The sequence below is a fragment of the Danio aesculapii genome, chromosome 18 (genome assembly GCF_903798145.1).
Source record: "Danio aesculapii chromosome 18, fDanAes4.1, whole genome shotgun sequence".
Classification (NCBI taxonomy): Eukaryota; Metazoa; Chordata; class Actinopteri; order Cypriniformes; family Danionidae; genus Danio; species Danio aesculapii.
This window is the reverse complement of record NC_079452.1, coordinates 17,783,676-17,800,480: the sequence shown is the minus strand read 5'-3', so window position 1 is coordinate 17,800,480 and position 16,805 is coordinate 17,783,676. Positions and strand designations below refer to the sequence as shown.

At 38.8% G+C, this 16,805-nt stretch overlaps 1 protein-coding gene across 5 annotated transcripts in view; it reads left to right on the top strand.

Moving 5' to 3' along the window:
• The window catches only part of LOC130245295 (spectrin beta chain, non-erythrocytic 4-like), a 131,916-nt gene extending 118,054 nt beyond the window's left edge, over nt 1-13,862 (top strand). For 3 of the 5 annotated variants that reach the window (XM_056477940.1, XM_056477938.1, XM_056477941.1), the window contains 8 exons: nt 972-1,056; nt 1,128-1,324; nt 3,189-3,982; nt 5,442-5,502; nt 5,594-5,853; nt 6,723-6,893; nt 6,981-7,023; nt 9,399-13,862. In XM_056477940.1, coding sequence (XP_056333915.1) covers nt 972-1,056; nt 1,128-1,324; nt 3,189-3,982; nt 5,442-5,502; nt 5,594-5,853; nt 6,723-6,893; nt 6,981-7,023; nt 9,399-9,632 — 1,845 coding nt within the window. In that variant the 3' untranslated portion in view covers nt 9,633-13,862. The remainder of the gene's footprint in view (nt 1-971; nt 1,057-1,127; nt 1,325-3,188; nt 3,983-5,441; nt 5,503-5,593; nt 5,854-6,722; nt 6,894-6,980; nt 7,024-9,398) is intronic. The other 2 variants (XM_056477942.1, XM_056477939.1) reach the window with 1 other exon arrangement.
• Nucleotides 13,863-16,805: the final 2,943 nt, after the last annotated feature.

Here is a 16,805-nt window from a genome sequence, read left to right as displayed (position 1 = left end):
ACACAGCACAGTAACGTATGCAGTGTGTGCATGGCCGGTGAGCAGTCCGTGTATCTTTTGGTCACTCAATGTTATAATGTATATATTTTCTTTTGATGACGGGATTTCGTTGAGACATATTTTCGTTGCATACATTTTTTTTTGCTTGTTATTTTTGATCAGTGCTGATTTCAAATGCAATAAATCTGTTTATATAAAACGTGTAGTAACTGTGCTCATAATTAGTGGGTGTGACTAAATTTTGGCTGGTGCGCCTAAATATTTAAAAGTTAGGAGCACCAGTGCTACCAAGCAAAAAGGTTAATTTCGAGCCCTATGTAGGCAATATTAGCAGTTAGACTAAACACAGTTCTTCACTTCGAATATCTACTAGAAATAGTAGACTATCAGGGTGGCTTTAGAAAACTCATTTCGACATACTATGATTTGGGACACTGTTAAACGCATCTTTATAAGCGTTCATATTGTTGTTTCATATGAAATATAACCCTGTTAACGTGATTTAAATAGTTTCCAGTAGGTTAGATATTAATTAGCAATCATTCATTCAAACATCTGTACCAAAGCCTCTTCTCTTAACCTTCAGTCTAGCATGTCTGCCATGTTTGTAGTTTGTTGACGCCTGTGTTTGTAGTTCTAACTGAATTCACATCCAAGGTATTGTAGGCAATATTAGCAGTTAAATTCAGCACAGATCTCCACTTTGATTATCTACCAGAAATAGTAGACTATCCAGGTAACTTTGGAATACTCATTTCAACTTACTATGATTTGGGACACACTAATTCTATTATGAATACTACTGTATTTAGGATGTATAGTATGTGAATTGGGACGCAGCGCATGTTTGATGTTGTAGGTATTCCCTGCTTGTAATGCATTGGCCAATTATTTTTTTCTGCATCGTTGTAGATGTATTTAGTGTGTAGTCTTTTGTCCATATCTGATGTTGGATTGTTTGACCTTTTCAGATCAAAGAAAAGCTGGAGAAGGTTTTGTCCAAGCAGCAAGAACTCACTGAGAAATGGGAGAAACACTGGGAAGACTTGCAGCAGAGTGAGTTAAATGACGTATAAATCATGTAATCAGTCTCACAAGTTTTCCAACATCTGACTTTTTTTCCTCAGTGTTGGAGGTGCATCAGTTTGCTCAGGAAGCAGTGGTGGCAGAGGCCTGGCTCACCGCTCAGGAACCCCTCCTAAATAGTAATGAACTGGGTGGCAGTGTGGATGAAGTCGAGCAGCTGATTCGCAGGCACGAAGCTTTCCGCAAAGCTGCTGCCACGTGGGAAGAACGCTTCAGCTCTTTACGTCGCCTGACCACGGTAACAGAGACCAGTCAAATGAATACAAGTAGTAGATGTGCCCAATCCTGCTTCTGGAGGATCATTGTCATTGAGTTTAGCTCCAATCTGGCCCAACACAGTTCAGTTTTGAGTAATTCTGAAAATTTTAATTAATCAGTTCAAGTGCTTTTTAGTACTGAAGCTGAAATGTTCAGAAGATTTGTCCTTCGGTAGCAGGTTTGGACATGTTTATCATTTTTTAATGGACCACTTTTTTATAATGACAAGAAAAGTTTACTGTATTTGGAAAATGTATAAAAAATAACGGTCACACTTTAAAGGGCACCTATGATGAAAATCTCCTTTTTGAAGCTGTTTGGGCAGAACTGCGTGTAGGTATAGTGTGTCCACAGTCATATTGGGGTGATATAACACACAATAAGTCTCTTTTTTTTAATTTACTGACGTTAAAATGGGATCCAAATCCCTCCCATTTTGAGGCCCACCACAACGTGACGTAGAAGCTAGGTTTCCCCGCCCACGTTTTGATTGACAGCTGTGTAATATGTCTTCATGGTATAATCATATCAACAAGACTGGATGTGCGCAAAGCAACCGGGTTTAAAAGATCTGTTCAGCTCGCTGTGATCATCAATCATCATCAAATGTGATCAAGAATGAGTTTTACAAGTTTAAAACGTTCTTAAAACAGTGCATGTTTGTAATGAATTACAGCCATTTTACCATCTTTACTTTATCACCACCGCTGCATGTCATACAATTATAAAAGAAGACGCTTCAATCGCTTTGTGGACGTTAAATCAGGTTTATTTTGTACATTAACATAACGTATATCCATACAGCAGTGGATATTAACGTGTATCCTGTCATTTACCGTGCAAAGTTAAACGCGCGCTGTGTGTGTGTTTGCTGTGTGCGTGCGTGAACTGATACGACATTGTGTCTGACTCATCATTGCAGAAAGGCTTGAATTAAATCCACAACAAATACATCAAATAATCATTGATAAAGTTCTGTAACTTTCGTTACGTCTCACAAACGTTACGTAAGATCTGCTTCCTTCATGTCACTGTGCTGTTTATCTGACACAGCCGAGGCGGAGATTGAGGCACACTCTGACAGGCACGTGGGAATGGTGGGCGGGGAAAACTAGCATTAAAGGCACAGTCCATAAAAACATCTATATAGCTATAATAAATAATCCGATGGGTGTTTTGAGCTGAAACTTTACAGACACATTCTGGAGACACAAAAGACTTCTTTTCAATCTTGAAAAGGGGATATAATAGGTGCCCTTTAAGTCTTGCTTTTAACAAACCATGAACTATGACTTTTAGTTTAGTAAACTCCTAATTTGTTGGTTGTTAATAGTTATTAAGGTAGTAGTTGGGATTTAGGCATTGGGTAGGATTAGGGATGTAGAATAAGATCATGCAGGATATGTACTTTATGAGTACTGATAAACAGCCAATATCTTAATAACAGGCAGGTAATAAGACACTAGTTAAAGAGATAGTTTGTTCAAATCTAATAAATTTAGTCATCATTTACAACCCTTTACTTGTACCTGTTTCACTTTCATTCTTTTGTTGAACACTAACAAAGACTTTTTGAAGAAAGCTAAAAAACTATAACCATTGCTTCCATCGTATATTAGTTTTTCCCTACTATGGAAGTCAGTGGTTGCAGGTCTTCAGCTTTCTTCAAAGTATATTCTTTAATGTTCAGAAAAAAGAAACTCATAAAGGTTTGGAACCACTTGCAGTTGAGAAAATAGGTAGTAAATAGTCAATTTGTAGATGAACTATCCCTTTAATAATGGGAATTGGCACTATTGGCAAGTGTTAACCAAAGTAACCTGTTCCCTTGTTCAATGATTTAGGTAGAAAAGATAAAAGCCGAGCAGAGTAAGCTTCCCCCAACTCCCTTATTGGGGCGTAAGGTTTTCTTGGACCCCCAGGACTCTTCTCCAGCTCGCAGTAGCCCTTCCTCCATTATAAGACAGACCATTTATGAGCAGGGCGAGCCCCGGGCGGAGCGCCTCCCCCCGCAACCCTCTCCCTCTTCTGTGGCCCGCAGACTGGGCTCCACTGTGGCCAACTACACTCCCATCATGAACGGAGCTGCTACTTATCGCCTTCAGGAAGCCAGGAATGCTGGGATTGTTGGTGTGGCCGCAGGACTGGGCACTGCTATGGAGCATAAGGTCACTCAGTTGCGAGCTGATTTTAAGGGCCAGGTTCCACAGCAGAAGATCGAACACATCCATGACGCGGTCCACCCCCTGCTGGAGAGGGAGCGGGAGCGCTATCATGAAAACGTGATGGCGGAGGTGGTCCTCCAGGAGCCTGGTGGAGGACGAGAGCGGCTGAACAGTATGGTGGGGGGGAGCGGGAGCAGTCGATCTGAACTTCTGGTAGAGCAGCACCCACCGCCGAGGGAGTCGAGGTTGGAGAGACAACTTTCTACAGAGCAGCTGATTCAGGCACGCAGGGATGAGCTTCCTCAGGAGGTCTGGAGGGAACGAGCTGAAAGGGCAGAGAAAAAGCTGGAGAGGCAGACATCTAGTGAACATGAGGGTCACGAGGTGCGCCGGCGGGACAGACATCGACTGGACAGACAGGAGAGCAGCGAGCAGGAGGCGAGAGAGCAGTCGGACAGACGATCTGCAGGCGGGTGAGTGACTTGCATTTATAACTGCAAACAAAAGGCCTTCCTTTTTCAGAGTCACATTGGATGCTCTAGCTATCATGCTACCTGGAAGCAAGTTAAAGTTTGTGTGACATCAAAATTTACGATGTTTATTTTGATATCGCACTTTAATATTCTTTAGCTACAAAATTCATCAACTGAAAAGTTATTCCATTAAAAATACATTGGTAATCTTCAACAAAATCAGACCATTTGGTTCCACGTTTGGAGCTTCAGCCACAATATTCTTAGCCACACCCCTTTTACTATTAGTTTGCTGCGAGGGAATGATGTGCAATAAGAAAGCCCCACCCCTACTCATTATTCTATTTCAGTTGGAAGCATATAAACATACTAGAATAAAAGTCTCAGCAACTTCCGGTTCACGCAGATTTTACATCATTTAAATTATCATGATATTGGGTGTGACGTAAAGATTCTCATGGTGATTCTCTTGAACTTTACCTTTCAGCTTCTACATGCAGAAGACCTTTTTACATTCAGGTTACAATCATTTTTCACAATGCAATCATTTCCCGAACAATAAAATCCTCATGATGTATATTTTTTGTTGAACGTGCTGTTTCATTGGTCACATTAAGGGCAGGATACACCAAACTGACAATAGGGTTGTCACGATACTGGAATTCGGTATGAATTAATACTGAAATTTTAAAAACGTCCATTTCCCGCTAACATTTGAGCGTCTTTTTAAACAGCGCTGATTTGCCATTGTGTCCACATGCTCAACAGAAATGACTGTGATTGGCCGTGAAGGTCATCAATTCACCAAACTCACTGCTGTTTACTGAATGTAAACAGATACAGACACTGGAGCGTTTTAAAGTCACGTCGATCAGCTGGTTTGTCTATAAGCTGACATAAGAGCTAATGAATCATGACTTTAAAATGCTCCAGTGTTCCTGTATCTGTGTTTACACTCAGTAAACAGTGGTGAGTTCAGTGAACTGATGAGCTTCATGGCCAATCACAGTAGTTTCTGTTGAGCACGTAAACACAATGGGAAATCAGTACTGTTTAAGAATGCGCTCAACAGCGGGACAAAAAATTCTGTATCGATTGGTAGCGAATTCCAGTATCGAGACAACCCTAGCCATTTGGGCTTTGTCAGGAAGTTGGTCAGGATTGGTTCGGCTAGTTGGTTTAGTGTGTTCCGCACGTAGCTTCTTGTCATGTTAATGTCAAATCGAGTTGGGCCGATTCAGCATGTTGGATCAGCTGAAGAGAGCACTCAGATTGGTTATTCAGCAATGAATCAGTGCGAGAACAAAAAGTACGACTCAAGTAAACATTTCAAGTCAAGAAGGAACACACAGAAGCCTGCTGTAATTTCTCTGCATTTCTCAAATATTTGCAAACGATATGGATTATTAAATTCAGTAACATATATCAAGGTTTCAGAGTTCACCTTTTATGTTGGCAGGGAGAAAAGGTCCACATTAGCAGAGATTGTGGAGCAGCTTCAGGAAAGAGAAGCAGCACAGGTGTGTGGACAGTCTAATGTTTGTTTCTCATGTTCAAACTTCACTTAACGTTATGTCACATGCTCATTATTACTGTATGTTTGAAACTCAGGCTAGGGGAGAGATTCCACGTCTACCTAATGGATTGCCAGAAAAGTCTTCTCGACCAGACCGGCCACGGGCTAGGGACAGACCCAAACCGAGAAGACGACCACGACCCAAGGAACCAACAGCTGGCGAAACACGACGTTCAAGGTCTGCGCCAGCACAGAGCAGTCCACAAGTACCCTTGCCACCCACCCACACGGCCCAGCATGAAGGATTCCTCTTCCGCAAAATAGACATCGAGAGCCAAAAGAAGAGTTCAAACAGGTGGGACTTTGTGGTCTAACTATTATGGCATGGAAGTAGCATGGAAATGGCTAAATCAAATATGCCAATCAGTATGATTGGTTATTCAAAGCTATGCTAATTTTGTTATTAGCATTGTGTACTGATGCTAGAGCACTAACATTTTCAACACAAAGAAGCTCTTATTTTCTTTCACCAAGTTTCAAGTCAAACTGGGATATCCTTGAATGCTTTACAAGGCTAAAATGTTTCCTAAAGTTAACTGAGGAGCAGCTGTTTGGCTGTCATTCCTGATTACAAGTTTCATATCCAGCAATGGCAAAACAAAGCTAGCTGTTAGCACTGCTTGCCATTTGCATGGTAGCACTAAAACAGCCTGGTTGCTGGATGTTGCTGTATCAGAAGACCAACAGATGCTGGGTTTCTGAAGCCATGGCTAGCAAGGTATGAAGCCTTCACCACCCTTCACAGCTTTGATCAGCCAGTTTGTACAAGACCTGATGCACTGCCACATCACAAACTAATTCATTGCATTGAAGAACTCTAAAGAATGGCTGTCTGTTCTTTGGTAGCATGTACGTGCACATAATTTGCTTGACCATAGAAGCTATCTTTTTAATGTTAGCATTCACACAGCAGTATATCTTATTAACCAAAATCTCTCTTCTTTCTTGTGCTCTCCTTGCCGCTGACTGTTCTTCTGCCTCTCTACGAAGGTAAGCCATGGTCTGACCATCTCTTTCTAAAACTCTTTTACTGATCTCTGCAGCAGTTTGGTCTTGCTCAGTCTCAAGGGCTGGTCATCCCAGACTCAGCAGGTGAGTAGCTAGGAGCAGAGTGTCTAATGGACTCTAATCGCCAAATCTTCTGTTTTCTCTCCCGCACTACAGCAGATCTTGGGTGAATCTCTACTGCGTGTTGAATAAAGGTGAGCTGGGCTTCTACAAGGATGCGAAGAACACCGCCACACCTTACAACAACGAGCCACTTATCAACCTGAGCCGTTGTGCCTGTGACATCAATAATGGTTACAAAAAGAAGAAGAATGTCTTCACACTCAAGTACTTCAGCTGTGTTCTTTCCTTTAGTAGATTGACCACTTGTGTAGTGTTCACTTTTCCTAACTTTTTTATGGTTTATCACTTTAGAACTAAGGATGGAAGTGAGTTTCTGTTCCATGCTAAAGATGAGGTGAGTTTTTTTCATCCTAGTTGGTTTCCATGTTTACTAGTTTGATTACAATCTATGTCATTTAGTGAGATATAAATATCATAACCATGCCTACATGCAATCTTCAGACTTTTTTGCTGCAAGCCAGCACAAACCAGCTTGGTATTCCAGTTGACCAAACATCTATAAAAGTTAATATCTTACGGAAGTTAAAGACCAGCTGAAAACCACCATCCGAATCAGCTTCTTTCAGTTAGATTTCTCAATAAGATGTATTGACAACCAGGGTTGTTTTCAGGGCCTGACATTAACACTCGCCAACCCGCTAAATGCAGGTAGATTTCAGCTCTGGCTGCCGCTCCCACTAGCCACTTTGGCCTGGTTGGAAATAATTTTCAAATTGTAGTTTTCCTAATAGCTGGGCTCGACAATAAAGATGGCCCAATTCTCGTGCAAATGTGATTTTAGAATCGAGAAACAGCACGATTGGCAAAAATAACTGTGTTTGTGCGAGCAAAAGAGAGCAGGTGATTACCGAATGAGAGGATGATCACTCGCGCGCACAGGTGATGTGATGCGTGTGACTGTTAAAAAGCACGCGCTCCCGTTTACTTGCGTGAAGCAACCGTACCTATAGGAAACGCAACTGGTGCGATCAGTTCTCTTTGAAATAGACTAGAAAAAAAGCAATGATCGTGCACCCACAGTCCTGCTTCTTTCAAGAGCTCAACATTTATATATATATATTATATATATATATATATATATATATATATATATATATATATATATATATATATATATACGCTTTTGTAAGCAGCAGCGGTCACTGCTTTCGTTTTAATTGTTCTTTGAACATATTATTAACAGGTCTAACATTAACCGTCTGCGCGTGATCATCCTTTCATTATCACTCACTTTTACTTGCAGTTATTTTTGTTAATATAGCTTATCATTTTTTACAATAACATTGTTTTAATATGAGATTACCTCCCCATTTATGTGTAGTTAACTGGTGATCTGGGACCTTTAGCCAGGACAGATTACTGTGCATATTTTAGATACATGACAATAATTCTTTTATAAATGTCGATTATTTTTTTTCATTAAAGAAAAGTTTTGTTGAATTGAAAAGCGCATGCAAACAGCTAAATTTTGCTTGTTTTGACACATTTATAATTCGTGGCTAAGAATAATAATTAATTTTGGGTGTGGTCAGAGATAAATTTGGTAAATCCTAAATTTTGAGCCCTGAAAAGTCGTGTGAAATAAAAACCGATTGCAATGCGACATTCGGCATGCACATTGAGCAAGCTCATACACAACACACACAAAAAGTGAAATGAATGAGGAGGCATGTGGACATAACACAAAATCAAAATCAAGTAATTTTAGCATGTCAAAGTCAAATTTATGCATATAAATATATGTTCCCAACAACAAAATTGAGGCTAGTGAAAATGGTGAGTGGCTAGTAATGTTGGAAATCTACTAGCCACAGTGGCTGGTGATGAAAAAAGTTAATGTCAAGCCCTGGTTGTATTTATGGTTTGGTTTCTGGGTCCTAATTGGGTTTGCAATCATGCTCGAGTAAATACCCTTGATATAAAGCTGCGGTCACACTGGGCTTTGTGTGTGAGAAATTCTGTCGTACGGCGCTACGAAAAGGGGCGGGATTAAACAAGATGATTAGATTTTTAAAAAAGAGAGCAATTGCTCCATGTTTTAAATTTCTGTACAGAGAGGTCATGTTTTGATCCTCGATTGGTCTTACGCAGTCAAGTGATGTGATTTTGCAGGTCAGAGTTCACCAAGCTTGAACTTTGCACCGCAGCGAACTGCGAAGCTTAACACATGACCCTGCGTTTCCGGTCTGACGCATTCGCGTGCGTATGAATAGAAGTCTATGGGAGGAAAAGCCCAGTGTGACCGCAGCTTCAGTCTTGCATTACGGCCCCCCATCTTACACACACCTGTTTATAACAGAAGACAAGCTCATTTAATATTTAATCAAGAAAAATGCAGGGGTTTGGGGTGTTGCCCTTTTTGAATGGCAGGTGTTACTTTTTCTGCAGAAATCTTTCTATGTAGTTCACCGGTACAAATTCAGTTTGGTTCCAGGGTCTCAATTATAAACGTGTTATATGCACAAAATGGAGGTGGAAACATACATACAACAAAAATTTGTGATCTATAAAAAATAGATAGGAGAATGTGCGTGGCTGTATGTAAATAAGTAACAATTTAACTTAAATATTGAATTACTTGACTTTAAATCATGTGAGCGATAATCACTAATGAATAAATCAAATGTAATCTGCCATACTTTCACTTCTGGGAAAGGTGGCGTTGGTATGAAAACAAATATTTAGTCTTAAATCTCTTTTGGCCTGCAGGACGATCTGAAAAGCTGGATCACAAGCATAACCGCCAGTATAAGTGAGCACGAAGAGCTTGCTAAATTGGGGCAGACTCATCCAACTACCTCATCCACCGACGAGGGAACGCGCAGGGATGGCAGCAGAGCCGGCGGTTCGGAAAGAGGCGAAAAGTCTGACCGAGCCGACGGGGGATCGGTGCGCTCAGACAAGGGCGAAAAGCCTGAGAAAAAGACGGCCAAGAGGAAATGAGCCACCCAACAGCAGTGCGGCAGGAGCCAGGACTTGGAAACTCTAGGGTAGTGCTCTATGGGAATCAGGAAAAACGAAGGCGTCACTGTGAACTCCCTTTATGTCTTGCTGTCCAGCTGGAATCAGGCAACTCGGTGGTGCACGGCGCTCATGTGTCAGTGAGCGCCCTCTAGAGGCTGCCGAGGACTATGACAATTCAGGAGCTCCATATGGGCCAAAGAGCTGATAGCATAGGCAAATGGAGGATAAAAGAGAAAGATGATGTAGAAAAGTAGCTGATGAAGATTATTTTCTAATTCGTTCGTTAAAAAAAAAAGATGACCCATATGTGCGTGTACCCGTCTCTCTCTCTCTCTCTCTTTGTATATTGTACGTCTCGACATCAGTTCTATACAATCTCACGCTGAATGGAAATATGCCAAAATCTTTCTCGAGGTTGGTCTTTTTTCTGAAGAGCATGTTTTGTCTGTTTCTTTTGTAAGTTGTTTTTGCTCTTTTATACTCTTTATCTTGTTGATTTGTATTCATTGATGGCTCTTCCACGCGATTTCAATTCTCGTCTTGCCACTTTGTAGACCACACGCCATATGACATATCAGAGCATGCCTACAAGGTTTCAGATGGAGAAATATGAACTGTCTTTTTTTTTTTTTCAATAAATGGAAGCAGCTCACCTGCCGTGAGTGTATTCTCAGATCTGATTTCAAGGGTTTGTTGGTTATTCCCCGCAGTCATTCATTAATAATCTCACATTATTATGCATTAAATGTTGAGTGTGAGGTCAACTGCTTTTCTAATGACTACCAAATCAGTCGTGTATGTGTCTATGCATGTACGCATATCATCAAGCTATTGTTTACATTATTTGATTTATACTCAGAAGTCTTCCAAGCACAGAACTGATTGTTTTGTAGAACTCCAGAAGCGAATCTTTTTTCAGTTTTTAACCACGCGTGATGTTCCTTTTGACGTTATTTCCAAAAAGTGATCTGAAGGGATTCAGGCGTTTGGTTTAACAGGTGATGTGGTGCCAGATGAATGCCGTGTAGATGTTAATATGTGATTGTCTCTCCCGATTGGAAATGTGACTTTGAATTGTGTAACTCTGCAGGTAATAGAATAGAAAGCCCATATAGCTAGCAAAAAAGCAAGGTTATACTGCAAGAAAAGTGGTACATGCTTTAGACAACTCTGCAAAGGATGACACGCGTCCAGTTTTATTATTTTGGAGATTTAGCTTTTTGAGATTCCTCAATATACATGCACAAGCTGCAGTTGAAAATGAGCTGACTACATAATGATGCGATATGCATCGTACAGGGTTGAAACTAAACGTCATAGTGTGTTAAATGGAAATGTAATGGTTTCAGGTATCATATTTGTGCCTCATTGTCCGCTGTAGTCCTTTAAATGTAAAAAAAATGACTAGAAGCAATGGTCCTCTTTCTGTAAAGAGAAATGTAAACCAATCACAGAGAACGAGGAGATGATGATGATGTTTATGTACTTGCTTTTTTTTCAGTCAACTAGTCATTTTCTCTCTGCAAGTTCATGTTGGTTCCTTTATCCGAACAGAGCGTCATGCACATGCTTTTGTAACGTCCCTGCTTTGAAATATACAATTGTCAGCTCTTATTTTTGTTCTCTATACAATTTCAAAGCATTGTATATACATATACTGTATATATATATATATATATATATATATATATATATCTCTCTAAAGAGCTTTCTGTGTCCGGGTCTGAATTTCTCTTCCTTTGACGCCCTTGGTTTTGTCTCCAAGTCTAATTTTTGGTACAAAAAATCCTATTTTTATGCAATAGAATAACTTATACAGGCCGAGGGTGTGCAGTAAAACGTATCCAACGTGGTGGCGAATGGAAATAATGTATACAATTGCGAGTAGAAAATTTATGCAACTTTTCCTTTGCACTAAATTACTGCCCCATTGCACAGTGCTATTGTGAGCGGAGGATTGGTGCTTGAGGGTCTGGGACAGGTTTTGTGATTTTTGTTACAAAACAATGCACTCATTCGACTACTTGCGTATGTACAGGGGATAATGTCCTTGGCTCACACTTTCATTCATACATTATCATATCATGCATTAATACCTGCTGCTTGCATCCCATATGAGTTTAATCTGTTGAGACGTACAAGTCGAGTGTGTCGCCATTTGGAAACATTTCTGTAAAAAGCGATTACTTAAAAAAAAGTCAGTAAATCCACTGCCTTAAAAGTGACAAGTTGATAACACTTAAAAAAATGTAAGTGATTAAGTTATTATTTATTTGAATTATGCACATACTCACCGGCCACTTTATTAGGTACACCTGTCCAACTGCTCGTTAACCCAAATTTCTAATCAGCCAATCACATGGCAGCAACTTAATGCATTTAGGCATGTAGACATGGCCAAGACGATCTGCTGCAGTCCAAACCGAGTATCAGAATGGGGAAGAAAGGTGATTTATGTGACTTTAAACGTGGCATGGTTGTTGGTGCCAGACTGGCTGGTCAGAAACTGCTGATTTACTGGGATTTTCACGCACAACCATCTCTAGGGTTTACAGAGAATGGTCTAAAAGAGAGAAAATATCCAGTGAGCTATCTGTGGAAGCAAATGCTTTGTTGATGTCAGAGGAGAATGGACAGACTGGTTCCAGCTGATAGAAAGGCAGCAGTAACTCAAATATCCACTCGTTATAACCGAGGTATGCAGAAGAGCATCTCTGAACGCACAACACGTCCAACCTTGAGGCGGATGGGCTACAGCAGCAGAAGACCACACCGTGTGCCACTCCTGTCAGTTAACAACAGGAAACTGAGGCTACAATTTACACAGGCTCACCAAAACTGGACAATAGAAGATTGGAAAAACGTTGCTTTCGTTGCGTCGATTTCTGCTGCCACATTCAGATGTTAGGGTCAGAATTTGGCATCAACAGCATAAAAGCATGGATCCATCCTGCCTTGCATTAACGGTTCAGGCTGCTGGTGGTGGTGTAATAGTGTGGGGGGTATTTTCTTGGCACACTTTGGGCCCATTAGTACTAATTCAGCATCGTTTCAACGCTACAGCCTACCCGAGTACTGTTGCTGACCATGTCCATCCCTTTGACCACAATGGCACTTCCAGCAGGATAATGCACCAAGTCATAAAGCGTGAATCATCTCAGACTGGTTTCTTGAACATGACAATGAGTTCACTGTACTCAAATGGCCTCCACAGTCACCAGTTCTTAATCCAATAGATCACCTTTGGTATGTGGTGGAACGGGAGATTTGCATCATGGATGTGCAGCCGACAAATCTGCAGCAACTGCGTGATGCTATCATGTCAATATGGACCACAATCTCTGAGGAATATTTCCAGTACCTTGTTGAATCTATGCCACGAAGGATTAAGGCAGTTCTGAAGGCAAATTTTGGTCCAACCCGGTACTAGTAAGGTGTACCTAATAAAGTGGCCGGTGAGTGTAGTTCACTTACCTAATATTTTTAAGTCAATGGTTTACTCACTTTTTTTTTAAAGTGACACTTTTTACAGTGTTATTAAATCCAAGATGCACTGAATCAGCAGAAAGCACAACCCCAACAGCAAATATGTATTATGTTTTAATAGTCTTTAATAGCTAATGTTTTGGGGGATTGTTCTGGTGTCTATATTCTTAAAGTTGTTTAATTACTTTTATATTTGTATATATATACACCAACACACAGCATCACACATGCTTTGTGAGTTTTATGGCATATGATGAACCCTGTAATATTTTTATCTCTAAACGTTTGGGGAGCTAGTGTGTCAGACCCTTAAGCACCATTGGTTTTAGCTCAGCAGCTCAGTGATGACCTGTACAAATTGTAATTGCTTCTGTACAGACAACAAAAATCCTCTTTTTTTCTGCTGTGAAATAAGAACATTTTATGGGTTTTAATATCAGTTTGGAATAATAATATCAATAATAATGATGGGGTTATTTCTTTAAAGCTCAAAGGAAAGAAATGGAAAGGAAACTTGGGCGATTCAGGTTGCATGAATGACATTGTCCCTGTAATGGTACTGCTGTGCATGAAGAAAACCACTCCCATTCTCACTCACAGCCACTGTACAAGGGTGACACTAATACACATGGAAACAGTGAATGAATGAATGCTGTATAATTCAGATCCTGACTGACTCTGTACAGTTAACTCCTTGATAAATACAGCTTGTGATATGTCAAACGTCTCGATTTTTTTTATTTGTTCCAGAGTTCATGACCTTGTATTTGTGAAAGCACATACGGTATAGCTGTAAGTGCATCCTGTACTAATGGAGCATATTTGTTTGTATACAGTTAAAGGCAAAATGATCAGCCCTCACGTGAATTGTGACTCTTTTTCAAATATTTCCCAAGTGATCAAGATTAATTTTCCAACACTGTTTTAATAACTAAATTATTTTGTCTTTGCCATGATCACAGTACTATTTTTGTAGTTTTTATGCTAGTATTCAGTATTTAATGCGCAATTTAATAGTATAATTAGGCTAATTGTGTTAAATAGGCAAGTCATTGGACAAAATTGGTTTGTTCTGTAGCCAATCAGGGAAAATGGTTCAAGAAGCTAATAATATTGACCTTAAAAATGACCTTTTAAGCCAAACTAAAAGAAACTTTCTAAAATACTTTCTGCTAAAGAAGCAAAAAATATTAGGAAGTGCTGTGAAAATAACCTTGCTCTGTTAAATATCACTTAGGAAATATTTGAGAAGGAAAACAGATTCAATTTTGCCTTCATTTGAATATGCTTTGGTAAAGAAACATGGCGAATGCACTCAAAGCACCTCAGGTGCAGTGTTGCCACCTGTTTCCAATGAAAAGTAGCTAAAGCCTGCCCGAAAAGTAGCTAAATGTTGCCAGATGACGCCACACACTAATTTGCATATCAATGACGTCATCACGTTGTATCTGATACGCGTAAGCCCATCATGTCTCTGCTCTCTGAGGCGCCGTGTATTATATTAAATTAAACATTACATCCAGATACACAATAAATAGGTTCTTATTAACGTATTACTATGCGTGATGACGTCATTGCGTAATCGCAAAATTAAAAATTTGTATGAAAAATAGAGTTGACTACTTGTAAAATGTAAACATATTTTATAAAATATAAACTTTTTGATAATTTTAAATATAAATATAAATTTTAAACATAACACTGACAATGAACAGTTACATTCTTTTAAACAATCACAGCTTGTGTACTTTTTAACTTGTGAAATTAACACATTTGTGAAAGTGACAACAATTATATTGGAATTTGTTGCAACCTAAATTACCAACAAGTATACGTAAACAAATAACAGTAAATTAACAGTTAAGAAAAACAATCTGAGCTAGCAATTTAACTTGAATGTGAAATGTCTGTGAGTCACTTTTTAAAAATAGCTAAAAGTAGCCAAATGAATGTTAAAATTTGCTAAATTTTTGATTGGTGCTTTCTGGAAAAAAGTTGCTAGGGTAGTATGAAAAGTTGCTAAATCTAGCAACAAAATTGCTAAGTTGGCAACACTGCTCAGGTGTTTGACAGACTTCTCTAGGTATCCTACATCCAGTTAAAAATATTTCTAAGATTGTCAAGCTTCAAATTTACAGTACATCGTTAAGTTAATAAAGGTTAAATGAGGCAAATATATTGCATTATGTCTTGTTCGCGTAAAATATGAATGTACTGATAGGCTACATGAGCTAACGTAAGAAATATTAGCATACGTGTTTATAACTAGCTATAATCTATAACTATAATCTTACCTTTTAGGAGATATGTTGCCGGCTACATAGTATTATACTTTTACATCCGACAAAATTAGAAAAACAAATAATCGATAGATTTTTACGCAACAATCGTCATCACTCAAAAATCTCACAGCGACAAAATAAAAGTTTATCCTAGTATATGTTGACGACATTTTTTTTGGAAGAAATAAATTACTGTTGTACAGCACAAAACCTTCCATAATAATAATGATAACTTAAGACTTATTTATTATTACTTATTTATATTACTTATAAGCACTGTCGTCACAGCAAGAAGGTCGCTGGTTCGAGTCTCGGCTGGAATAGTATCTGGATGCAGCCTTTTTAATGCAAGCTAAGATTGCACCGCTCAGGGATGCAACAATGTACTCAATGGAGCTAGCTCGGCTGGGCCAGTTGGCATTTCTGTGTGGAGTTTGCATGTTCTCCCTGTGTTCTCGTGGGTTTCCGCCGTGCGTGTGAGAATGAGTGTGTATGGGTGTTTCCCAGTACTGGGTTGCAGCTGGAGGAGCATCCATTGTGTAAAACATATGTTGGATAAGTTGGCGGTTCATTCCGCTGTGGCGACTAAGGGACTAAGCAGAAGGAAAATGAATGAATGTTACTTATTTTAACCGTTACATTATAAATGGATGAATGAAGCTAGAAAAATAAGAAAGTGAACGTAAATTGAAAGAAAAAAGGAACAGATTTTAGAAAGATAAATTGATTTTATAGGGCCCTTCTTAAGCTGTACGTGAAGTAAAATCTTCATAATTATTTTTTTATTAATAATATTATTTAATCTTATTATTACTTATTTATGTTACTTATTTTAACCGTTATATTATAAATGGATGGATGAATGAATGAACCTTGAGAAAATGACAAAGTGGATGGAAATTGAAAGAAAGAAAGAGGGAATAGATAAGTTTAGGAAAATAAATAAATTGATTTTATAGGGCCCTTCATATGCTTTAGGTGAAATCTCCTTAAATATTTTTATTTATTATTACTTATTTATATTATTTTTCGTTACATTATAAATGGATGGATGAACGAATGAACCTAGAAAAAAATGAGAAAGTAAGCGGAAATTCAAGAAGAAAAGAGAAATAAATAAATAAATAAATAAAAGAAATAAAGAAAGAAAGAAAGAAAGAAAGAGGGAACAGATAAGTTTTGGAAAATAAATAATTTATTTTATAGGGCTGTACGTAAAGTAAAATCTTCTTAAATCTTTTTACTTATTACGTATTTTAACCGTTATAAATGAATGGATGAACAAATGAACCTAGAAAAAATGACAAAGTAAACGAAAATTCAAGAAAAAAAGAAAGTAAGAAAGAAAATAGTTTTAGAAAATGAAAATAGAATGATTTTATAG